The following is a 12,819-nucleotide window of genomic DNA, read 5'->3' as shown; positions in this document are numbered from 1 at the left end:
AAAACCTGGGAAAATTTCAGAGTCCTTAATTTCAGAGTCCTTCCTTGGATCTCTCTCTCCCCTTCCTTGGAGCTGGGACAGGGTGGTGGGCCCATCTCCAGGGTCAAGGCCTCGGTGGAAATTCTTCCCGATGTATTCTGATGTTGAAACAGTCCAGCAGAGAAAAAAGGGAAAAAAAACAAGTCCCAGGAAAACAAAAGTTCAATTCTCCGTCTCTCTCTGGAGAAAGAGGAAGGTGAAAAACTGGCTGGAAAGCAGCAAGCCGGGTGCTTCCCTCCGCTCTCGCTCTCCTGCCGCAGCTGAACGCGAACCGGTTTTATCTCCGTGTCCTCGAAAACATGAAAACAAACTGAAAAACTGCTTTGAAAGTTTTGGTCGGGTTTTTCTCTTCTCAGGCTCAGTTTAAAGGCATAGAAAGGCACAAAATTAATTTCTGGGCATAGGGCAGCAACATGGGATACACATCATAAAGTCACCCCAAGACACCTAGGAAGAACCACTGCAGAATACCAAGAATAAAACAAGTAGGAAAAACACGAAAGGCATTACCCAAAAAATCCCAAACCAACCCCAACAAAAAACACAAGGATGGTATAAGATGATACAAGAGCAAAACACAAACAGAAAAAAGTAAATAAGAAAAAAATTGTAGTGTGCAATGATTGCTCTTGTGTTTGGAGTTTCTAGGCCGTTACTTTCATAGGGAGAACTGGAGTGGAATGAAGTCTTTAGGAAGACGAATACATTCAGAGGAGTCCTTGTGGAAGACCAGTAATCCACTGTTTGTGAGGCAGGACTCCTGTTGCCCTAAGGAAGACTAATGGGTATATTAAATAATGCCTACTTATTGCAGTAAAATAGGATTTAAAATCTGATTGGTAGCTGCTGCTGCACATGAAGTCATTCTTCAGCAAGCGTCTGCAGTGCAGGCCTTGTCTGTTCCCTGGATTAGTTTCACAGAAAAGAAAAACCCTTTAAAATCTCTCCTGTAACTGAGACTAGTGTTTTACACCAAATGAATTGAACATATAGTGCTATTCAGGATATAAATGTGAGCACACATAACTTTAATATTTTTTTAACCTTTCAAATCTTACTAAAATGGAATTAAATTAGAGTGTTGCTGTCAATTTTAAAAATCGTTTGTGTCATTTAGAAAGCTTACCTTTGCAGTTCCAAAATGCAACTGTCATCCAGCTTCATTGATTTCAGACTCCTTATGGTGGCATGCCACTGTAGAAGACTGAGATGAGTCATTTCCCCTGCACATTATAATTCATCACCTTCCACTTCATGCCGTGGTCTCTTTTGTCTGTCAAAGCAAGTCATGCAATCACTGTTGAAAAATAAGAAATCTTGGTATATTATGTGTTTGCACAGTTCTCTCAACATGAAACCACCTTCTCCTCAACACACATTCTATGGATGCACACAGAAATAATTTTGGAAGTGTTGATACCTTTTCCTTTAAAGAGAAGAACACGTTTTCTACCATGGAGTTAAAAGGAGGCACTGTCATTCAGTCTATACTAGCACGCACCAGAAGCATGGTCCTCAATATTCTGGCAAAGTCACACCATCTCCCTTTATGGCTGATGAAGCAGAGTGAAATTCCAGCATGGACTTTGACTATGTGGGTCTTCATTTAGTTGCGTAGGCATTCAAAGGCAGGATTGGTAGGTTTGAGGAAAGGTAGGTAGGTTCATCTACAGGCTGTCTATAAATAGCAACAGTTAAGGCTCTGAAAAAGTGTAGGGACTGATGATAGAAAAAAGCCTAAGAAAACTTTGTGGGGACTGCAGCAAGAGAACACATCTCAACTCCTCGTTTTTGTGTGTTAGTTCTACAATAGTTAGAGTCCTAACCTTTCAGTCTTATAGCCAAAATTTGAATATTTCATTCCTGTATTTCTGTAAGTAGTCCATACTCAGGGATGTGTGTTCTCAACATGTAAACTCCCTCAGTGTTAATTTTTCCCATTTAAATAAACTAATTTTGTGTTTATTTCTATGTCAAACTGAGGTCAGACAGTAATTGGACACTAATTACACAAAATATTCTTCAGGCAATGCATAATTCCTGGAAGTAGTAAAGTAAAATATAAATTAGGTAACACTCTTCTGTTTCAGTAGCAATTATCTTCCACTGTTACTTTGATTTCCCAACAAATTCCATGGAAAATAAAAGTTATAAAATAAAAGTCCAGGTAATCTTTCTTAGTGCAAAGGAGAGCACATATTAGATTTTTGAGGAATTCTGTAAGACAGAAAAAGGATGTCTTATCCTTCTGCAGTGATGTAAAAAGGAATAGCTATTACATAAAAGACCTGAGTTAATGAAATACAACCATGGAAAATTTAGGATGAAGCACGTTTCCTAAAAATTTAAGGCTCAGATCAGAAAAAAAGTACATATTCTAAGTAGAACAAAAATACTAACTCTAAGCACACGTGCAAGATAGTGGAAGTGCTCCTTGAAGAGGTTGGAATTATGATGAACAACTCATGCCAAATAAATATTATCTGTTTTCTCACGGGAGTGATAGTCTTTGGCAGGATCTCTGAAGATTACAATATCTTGGAGTTAGTGCTTACAGTATACCTAGTGCAGTAGAAGCAGATTAGGACTTCACTTGGCTTGACTTGTGAAAAAAAGAAAAACAAACCAAAACCAATGTGCTTGAAGCTTGATCATTCTACAGTAATTCCACCTTTGAGATGTCACCGCTACAATTTCATTTTAATGACTTCATGTGTTGTATGTGAATCCTAGATTTGTTTAGAGCAAATATCCAAGTGGTTGATTTGCCTCAATGGACTCACAAGACTATTTTTTTAAACAGGGTTTTCTAGCATCGCAGTGCCCAGTCCCTTCATTTTTATCCAGCTTTTGTGAATCATGATTTAAGTCTAACAAAAGGAGGGAGGGTTAGTGTGGATCTGTGGAGGCAATATATTCAGAGAATTCCAGTTACTGTTAAGTAACCTAGTTTTCTCCTTCATAAATTTGCCTCCCCAGATCCCCACCCCCGAAGATTAACCAGCAGTAGCAATCCACACCGAGAGGACGGCTGAGGAGTGCTTAATTGTAAAGGTACTGTGAAACAGTTCTCCTGATATGATCTGTCCTCAGCATCAAGAAAATAATGCTGGTAAAGGTATGTAGCTAGCTTTGTGTAGCCATGCTACAAATTTTCAAGAATGGACACCAGCCTAAGCCAAGCTGAAATACTGACATAGTCCTTGTCATGTATTTATTAATATTCTCTGGCAGTTATTAATTTCATCTGAATTAGAGGACTGAAAACTAAAAGTATTTCAACATCGAATGCATTTTCAAAACTTTTTAGAGTAAGAAGATTTTCAGTCCTTACAGTGCATATATCAGTGTGTCCATATGTAAAATAATTTATTGGAAAAACATAAATACCCCAGTTTAAGAGCCTGGAGTTTTTTAAATACCATATATATGATAGAAAAAAAGAAAGTCTTCTTTAAAAAAAAAGATCTGGAATTACAATCAAGCTATTAGAAATTCAAGCAGAAGACCCTTTCTAGAGCTAACATGCAATTCATGGAATTGAATTTGGTTTACTTTTCAGGGGTTTTTTTGGCTATATTTTATAACTCCAAATATTTGTAGGTTCATGTGAGGATGTGAGGTAGGAATGTGAGCACTCTGAAATCAGGAGTAAATCATGCATACAATGGTTTGAATTTAGGACAAAGACCTGTGATTCCTATTGAGATGCATTGCCCCTGAGATGCTATACCTGGGAAGGAGAGGTTGTGTTGTATCTGAAATATTCCACAAAGTTACTTTTGCCAAATGCAGACATTGCTAGCATATGGGACAGAATGTTGTTGTCTTGTTTGCGATGTGGGACCTCAACTGTGGTAGATCACATCAGTATGTCAGCTGCTGTTACATGCTGATTTTTGAACATGTTTTATTCCTTCAGCAGCCAGTGACTCAGTTTTACAGGTATCAGACAACCTTTTAAAACTAGAGTTGATGTTAGTGTTGAGAGTAAGATACTTAGTGGAAAAGAGTTTTAAAACACCACATAGTTTGTATGTAACATGCTGTGTAGAGCCTCACCATATCTTGGTAATCATCAGTTCTCAAGACTTTCTTCTACAGAGTGTTGTCCCATCCTCCATATCCCAAAGAGATTCCTCTTTAATGCTGTCATGCTCTTCTGAAATGCTTAATATTTGTTTTATTATAGTCTGCATGTATGAAAGGGTTTGTAAGTGTGTGGAGAAAGCGGGGGAAAGAAATCGTTATATTTAAAAGGAGTTTATGGGCAGTGGTGATCAGGCTTAAAAACCTCACCAATATCTGTTTGTTAATAATTCACAAATGGGCTTTTTGGAAGACCAACTAATCTTCAGCTGTTCTTTCTGCTTGTATTTTTTCCAACAGCATCATGTTAAATTGATCCAAATGAATCAAATAACTTGAAATTCCCATATTTATGTCAGCATATAATGTGTTAAATTGTAGCAAGCTACAGAACAAAGTTTTGTCTAGTACTGCAGTCTTTAGAGGACTCAAAATCTGTAAGCAATAGCTTTTGCCATTATGATGAGGACTAGTGAAGACTGTGACTGACTGTGAACTACCAACTGGACCTGTTGGTAACTGACTTTGCTGCTGCTTTTGCAGTCGTGGTTGCACATGGCAAAGAAAACTGCATGATCTTGTTGTGTGGGCGGGATTCACTGCTATAAGTACTCGATGCATGTTAGTCCTCAAGTGAGTATTAGTTCTAAGCAGACTATTTAATAACATTGTTGGTTCAGGACAAACAACCTTTCCATGTTTAGTGTCCTAGCCTTCTACTGTACTTAATCTTTCAGCATTTTATGTAGTATTTCAGCTAATGTCGTCACATTAAAAAGATAAATATTTGTAGTAAAAATACACCTCTATGAGCCTGAGGCGTTCAGGAAAACATTCAACTTTTCCTAAAGTCATATCTCGTCAGTATCATTCTGGGATCAACCAATATCCTGCATCGAAACTCTGAGCTTGTCGTGCAAATTGTTTTCTGTGTTGGCACAACCTTATTGACATTTCATGTTTTATAAGAAAAATTAATGAACATGTTTCTACTAACCATGTAGAACTCTACTCTCCACCCAGATATTTCCCTTAGCAGCACAATGAGAGATGTCTTCCCTTTAATTGATTTCCTGTTCATCATTCTGTTTCTCTTTTATTCTTCTACCTCCTATCTACCCATCAGTTTAGTTCCCTATATGTGATGTCACTATAACTAATCACGAAAACAAAAGACTAGCTTATACTATGTGATCAGAAGCTTGATCTCATTCTGTTAGAGTTGCAGTGACATGCAAGTGCATAATGCAGTTCAAACTCTGAATGGTAGTCTTCTTCTCCATTAGCTTTTAAAATGTTTACTATACCCTCATTTCAACCTGTCTGGTTGCCTTGATACACTTTTGAAGCCATTATTAGACCAGTTAAGGCCGTATCTCTTCTCTGCAAATGCATTCCATGATTTTGGATTCAGTTTCCTCATGACATTTATCTAAGCAGAGATGGAAAACACCCTCAAATGAATACCTTCCAACATTTTGTCATAATAAATTTCCTCAGTTCATTGCAGTTGACTGTCATGAACTAGTTCTCCTTGTTCCTCAGTATGTGTCACTTGAAATGCAAAACCTCAGGAAAAAATCTGGTTTTACTTATCTTTTCTTAATGGATTAGTGATTATTTTAGCAATGATTAATTTAAACCAATAGCTAAGGCTATAGAAAAATTGTCAATATGACAGTTGTATACACTGAATTGGATCCATATTTGAATTTTTAGGTTCGCAATCTTTTCAATCTTTTTCTCTTTCTCTTCTTTCTTTCTCCAATTGCTACACTTTGCTTTGTGACATTGGTGATTCACTTAATTTTCTGAAAAAAATACCTGGCTTAAAATGCTGGACTGTCCTTTTCAACAGGCCTGTGCAGCAGTCATAAACTCTGTGTACCAGATGGTACTTCATTTAGAGTCTGCCTGCAGTTGTCATGTTTTTAATAATGTTTTAATAGGATAAATTTAGATGATTAGATGTAAAATCAGAAAGCAGACCAGAATTCACATTCTTAGTTTCATGACACTACATTTCTTCGTAGAGAATTTTTTTCGAAAACTGTTTAAAATCTACTTCCACCATTTGTACTGTCATACTATCAGAAATTTAAGTGCAATAACGTGTTAATTTCAGTAAAAAGCATCAGAAATGTAATTTTCAGCATTTTATTAGAAAGACAGTGAGCAGACGTCTGTGGAGGTTATTCTGATCACCTCATACATAACATTGACATAACACTAGAAAGTCCATACATTAACAGTTGTCTGCACTGACTTCAACAAACTTTCCCTTTATGTTTGACATAGCCAGAATTTTGATGATTTTTCATACGCTCTTCACTGTCTGTTCCTGAGAGGCAATGGTGATTATTAGTCATCCACCTCAAGGCTCTGAAGAACTTTTCTTTCTTGGCCACTTACAAAGTGAAAATTCTTTCGCGGATAACTCACTATGTAAAGGATTAAGCAAGGAGGATATTGCTTCAAGACTGGATCTCCTGGTTAGTATGTCAGCTGTCTATTTGAGTTTTAAGTATACTTAACGTCATGAGCTACTTGGGATGAGACACTTGGGATGTCTTCCTTCTTGTGTAGCACTGCCCTAGACACCCTGGGCCTTTTAATAAAGCATATTAACTTTAAATGCAACAAACTTGTTTTGCATTTCTGAAAAGCAGTTTCACTAGCCAAATCAGAGCAGAATAGAAGACTGAAAACAAAGTATTTGGCTGTGGGATTCTGAGGCATACCTATTTTGCCATCTTCTATAACTTCCTAGTCAAACCTGGATTTTGCACTTTGATAGCCCTCCTTAGCAGATAATCTGGAGACAAATAAAATGAAGAAATATGCTGACTAAAAAAGAAGTTGTTCTTTTTTCTGGTTTTTTAGATATTTTTTTAAATTGTTATTTCCAGCTCTTCCTTTTACTTTTTTAAGATGCCTGTTTATTTCTCCCATGCTTTTGCATATGTACCTTCCTTTTTCTTCACCTGTGTTCATGATCCTACTGTTTATAGGCAGCCACATAAACATTTCATCTCCCTGACAAAGTATGCTTCTGAAAATGAGTGGCTCTGCTCAGTTCAACCTGTGCAATTCCAGGTTTATTCACTGATCAGTTCTGAGCATCTGCAGGAGATATCATAACTTACATTATATCAAAGATCATAACTGGACATAATTTTTTTGGAGATAACCTAGTGTACTTCTCCGTACATTCTTTATAAAGTTCAAGCCTAGCTTTAAAAATTACAACTACCTTATAAAGTTTTGTGTAATGAAAAGTTCAGTTAAATTTAATTATCACTGTGTGTTGCTAGGGGATAATTCTGTACAAACATCCTAGTATAAAAGCTCAAAAGTGAAAGAAAAATTCTCATTATTTTAACTTGCTTCAAGAAAAGTCTTTGTGTTAAGCATAACTCACTCTTTACCAGAGAAAAATATCAAAGTTTCCTCTGCACTGTAGTGTTTTAAAATCAGCATTAGTGGCTACATATTAAAAAGATTAGTATTCTTGGTAGATTGGCCTGACTTAATCCTCCAAAAATGTGTAAACCCTCATGAAGATCTTTGTATGTGTGTTTCTCTCTAAAGCAAGAACCTGAGATAAGGGTTACTGTTGCTGTGCAAAGGTTAGATATGACTGAGAATAAATGCTTAAATCTTGTGGTATTGATACTCTGCTTCCAGACACAATCTCTAGAGGTTATGAAAGGATCGGGCATTTCTTTTTCTGTATTCTGAATGGCAAAAAAAACCCCACCAAACTTGCACCCTTTTTTCTTCAGACACCAAATTTGCATAAAAGTGAAGAGGTGAGACCCACGACCCTGATTATATTCATCCTATTTAAACTGAACACTGTTGGTTGGGATAATGAAACTCTTATGTTGTATTGCACTTGCATGCCCAAATTCCACTGCAGATGTAGGCAGTGAATTTGCCAGTTTTTTCTGAGGTTTTGGTCTCATTCTGAGACAGTAAGAAACATGCTTTCTTTACCAGATGAGCATTAACTTGGTAGAATAGATAAGGAAACACTTAGCTTAGCCACATCTGGTTAAGTCTATATTTTGCAGTCTTAAATGCAACATTACAAAAACAGACGAGGAAGCATTTAAGTAAAGCAAAGATTCCTTCTGTAATTTTCCTTCAGTAAATTACCATGTTAGAGAATAAGCCAATGTTAATAACTGATCTTTGCTTTGGAAAAACTGTGTCCCTAAATGTTCATCCCCCTAAAGGAAAGTGGTCTTCAGGGCTCAAATGAGGAGCACATCTGGAAGAATACTCTTCAGCTGACCTCTGTACTACCAATACTTTATAGTGGTGTGGATGTTTCAGCTAGAGATCAGCCATCCTTTAAATATCACTCTTAAAGTCAGGCCTTTGGATATCACCCATCATATTCTTCTATCGAAGAATCTTAATTATATTTCCCCCTTTTCCTATTTTGATTTTGATTTCACTTTGGCTATTGTAATAATGGGCATTTCTTTCCCTTGTGTTTTGCATCACTAGTGTAAAAAACCCCATAATTTTCTGTTTCCTCTCACCTCTGCAGCCAATAAAAGAACGTTGTATCCCACAATATGTTAAGAGTAGTCTTTTTGGCATTTCTTTGGCATTTCTTCTTTCAAGAAGAGTGAGAAGAAACTGATTAATCTCAAAATAGTAAATTGCAATGAGAGTGAATATAATGACCATTATTTATCTCTGTACCAGAAAAATTGAGATGCCAACAGTTCTACATCTTCCTTATACCATAAAAGGCAGATGAAACTTGGTACTGGACTTCAAGAGACAGATCTTTTAGTCTAGCATCTCTAAGCTTAGATCACATCTTAGGGTATCACAGTTATATTTTTTAAAAGCAGGTCTAAATCAAGTTGACAGCAAACAGCATAAAGAATAAAAGATTTTAATATATCCCACCCTTTAAGTTCTATTTAAAATAAGCAGAGGAGAAATAAAGATGATCTATATTGAACAAAAGCCTATTAAACCCATATAATGTGTGGCAAGTATGTGTTATTTTAGATATATTATTAAAAGCCAATGGAGTCATGGATGTTGGACTTGGCTGTGCATCTGTTCATAAAATCATGTTAGTTTGTGGTACCAGGTGGTACTCCCCAAGTTGCTGACAGGAACTGAAGAATCCTGTAGTGTCTACTCATACAGTTTGGGTCATTACTGAAGAATTCTGTCAAATATTTTAAAAATAGGACAGTCTGAAGGTAAGGCCTAGCACTATTAAGAAAGTTACAAAGTAAAAGGGAGCAGGTTTGGTCTGCTGAGGATGTGTTTGATATAAACAGTTTTCATATTGTGATAAACTGCGTGTGTCCTTTGCAGGAGAGGAGCTGTGCACCGGCCTCATTTCAGGCTGTTCCTTGGACTGTTCCTTCGGCTTCCAGACTGATGCCCACAACTGTGAGATCTGTCAGTGCCGGCCGCGGCCCAAGAAGTGCAAACCCATTGTATGTGACAAGTACTGTCCCTTTGGATACTTGTACGTATTCTCATCCTGAAAGCACACTTAAAGCACTCCCTGTGTGTACTGAAAATATGCAGAAATCCAGGAATATGTTCTTGTGTTTCCTTTGTGGCAAAGCGGGGGGAAGGGTGGGAAAATACAATGGTGTTATGGATGTGAGAGTGCAGTATTCTTCAAAATGGATTTTGATCAACAGATTTGGAAACAGCAGCTCAAAAACCAGCAGATTATGAAGGCAAAGCAGTGCTTAAATTTTTTTGAAGAATTTGACAAACAAGATGGGAAAGCTACTTACAAGTAATATCTCTTGCACGTAGCTTTTTGAAATTCTGTTGGCATGCTTTGATAACCTTTCATTTTATAGCCCATTTATTTTCTTCAAGTTATTATCTAGTATTTCAAGTTTCTTTTAATGTTGATATGACAGCAGACTAGTCTTAGTGAGACATTTCTGGTAATTACAGGATTTGTGAAGAACAGTACTATATCTTATCTACGTTTTTGTAAATGCGTTCAAAATCTGTATTTGTGGTGGACTTCTTTCTCCATATTTGTGGTATTTATTCAATTGTGGAACAGGTGATGAAAACTGAGCAGGTCTTTTGTTACAGAAATTTCTTAGTAATTGGTTCTGGTGGCATCTATATATATATTTTACCATATGTTTTATTTTTTATTGGTTCATTCCGTGTTACTGCCTGCTTTTCATAATAGTTTAATTTCTACCTCATGACAGCAGATCTTCAGATAACATTCATATGTAATTTTTTTAAAATTATTTTTAATGAAATTTACTATACTTGCAATTCCTAGTGTTTGATAATAATACTCCTTAAATTTCTAGTTCATTCTAGGGTTCTCTTTGACCCTTGTTCATAAATGTTGCAGGTTTTTTAATAGCCATCTTTACTGTGGTGTGTCCTCTTAGTATACTGAGTAGTAAATGAGACAGGAAAACAAAGAATTTTAAATTAAGGAGATAATAAAATTATCTTCAGGCATGTTGACTTCAGGGGTGGCTGAGAGTTATTTTCAGTTTTGCAAGTGGGAGAAAGTAGAACCAGAGGGAAGTCACAGAAAAGGAAGAGCAGTAAGTTTTAGTCTGTATATACCACATAGTTAATATATTGACCTACAAAGGAAAATTGGAATTTACGTATGTGGGGTTTGTACTTAGATAAGCTAAAACACACTCTCCTTCCTTTATTTTTTTTTTTATTAAAGTGTGTGCAAAGCAGTTTTATTAGAAAATCTATGTGAACTAAGTAGCAAAAGCATTTTACAAATAACAGCACATTTTAATGGGCATAGTATGGTAGTTGTAGGATTAAGATGTTTTAAGAACAAGTTGATTTCAAGCTGATGCCAGTGTTTTCAAGAACCCTGTCTTTGGGATGATCTTTCCCATACATTTTTGTGCACCTGAAAACAGATGAACTTTAAACCTTTTTAAGCTATTTGGAAAATAGCTCTCAATTTAAATTCTGGGTTTACATGTACATGTACATGGCTGGTATTTTTAAGTGATGAATGTTTAATAAAGCTTTCAGATAATTCAATTTTTTAGAAATTGGAAATGAGCACTCTAATCCTGTCATTCTCTGCAAAATACGTGAATAATTACACTGAATGAAATTAGCAACATTTAAAGATAACTATGTATGGAACTGTTTGTAGTATAAAGGGCTAAAGTTGTAGCAAGAACTACTTTAGGATCATTTCACTTCGAGTTTTACCTTGGTGTGAAAATTATTTAGAGTTGTGGTTGTATAGTGTATTTGTTCAGTTTACTGCTACTGTGCCAAATTCCTTTTTAAAATACCATGTATTTGACTTCCATGCATGTTATGATCATTAAAAACATGGGATGTGATGGAGGACAAATCTCTATTTTAATGTAACTACTTAGTCACAAATAAGACAAAAAGAAGGAAATATTACAAGAAAAGTATATTAGAGAGTGAACAGTTAAGGAGTAATCATCATATTTGTGATTTCTTTTTTTAAGACTGTTAAAAGTTAGTAATTAGAAATACTGAGTTTTGCATCTTTAAAGAAACCAGAACCTTTTCATAACTGTCTGAAAAAATCTGCTAAAAAAAGCTCACTGCTTGAAAGCTCTACACATTGATGGAAAGAAGCATTCCTTGTGATGGGATAGGCATACAGAAAGTCTTTCATTCTCCACTCTACTGTAAGACAATTTTTTATTCTCAGCCTTTTAACTAAAAATTAAATAAAGTTTTCTACAACTTGAAGCTGGGCTTTCTAGAGATTTACATAATTTATTTCTCCTCTGTCCTCCTAGGTCATGTTCTATAACTTCCCATGTCTTTTCTTTGTTTAGCACGTCTGTGCCTAAAGTTTGAATAGTATTATCTCCCTTTCTGAAAAAAGACAAGGAAACATTCAGCATAGGATTCACAGAATGGAGGGAGCACATGCCAGGGATGGAGACTTGTACAGCCCATAAAACCACTGAATCGAAGGGTGACACTTAACAATAATTTTCTTTGCTCGTCAGTCACTTCCTTAGGGGGATGCTCTTATTTTAAAGATGTAGATATTTAAAGTGACTTGCTTACCTTTTACAAATTATTTTGGTCATCTAGGAAGAACAAGCATGGCTGTGAAATCTGTCGGTGTAAGAAGTGCCCCAACCTACCTTGTGGTAAAATCTGTCCATTGGGCTTCCAGCAGAACAGTCATGGCTGTGTTATCTGCAAGTGCAGAGGTATGTGCCGGTGCATTACCACCTCTAACTACAACTTGTTTTCAAAGCAGGTGGAAACCAGAGTAAAAGAAAAGCAATACTGCACAGAATACTTACAAATTAAAAATATGGTAACTGGGGAGGAGTTGGTTCAACATTGCTCAGAGGAATGTATTGTTTTGGTGGTGATTGTTATCTGTTCATCTTTGCTTCAACAGAAAGCTTCAGCTCTGCTTTCATCTCCCACTACAAAGGCACAAAAAGTTTGTTATCATTAATAAAAATGGTATCAGCCTCTTAATAAGCAACTACTAATAATAAGCTAGTTGAGGGTATTTTTTTCAGTAGTAATGTTCACCTTGGCTTCTTCACCATTGTCTTTTCTTTACAAACGAGTGTTGGATTTGTTAGATGTCCAGTATATCACCTAAAATTGGAGTGCTGTTTCTTGGATGCTTTTCAGGCAATCTTAATGAACAAT

At 36.2% G+C, this 12,819-nt stretch overlaps 1 protein-coding gene across 1 annotated transcript in view; it reads left to right on the top strand.

The window, feature by feature from the left end:
• The window catches only part of CRIM1 (cysteine rich transmembrane BMP regulator 1), a 175,382-nt gene that overhangs the window by 143,052 nt on the left and 19,511 nt on the right, over positions 1–12,819 (top strand). The window contains exons 9-10 of the mRNA XM_008643358.2: positions 9,484–9,640; positions 12,238–12,359. Coding sequence (XP_008641580.2) covers positions 9,484–9,640; positions 12,238–12,359 — 279 coding nt within the window. The remainder of the gene's footprint in view (positions 1–9,483; positions 9,641–12,237; positions 12,360–12,819) is intronic.

The sequence above is a fragment of the Corvus brachyrhynchos genome, unplaced genomic scaffold (genome assembly GCF_000691975.1).
Source record: "Corvus brachyrhynchos isolate BGI_N302 unplaced genomic scaffold, ASM69197v1 scaffold70, whole genome shotgun sequence".
Classification (NCBI taxonomy): Eukaryota; Metazoa; Chordata; class Aves; order Passeriformes; family Corvidae; genus Corvus; species Corvus brachyrhynchos.
This window is presented reverse-complemented; position numbering and strand designations above follow the sequence as displayed.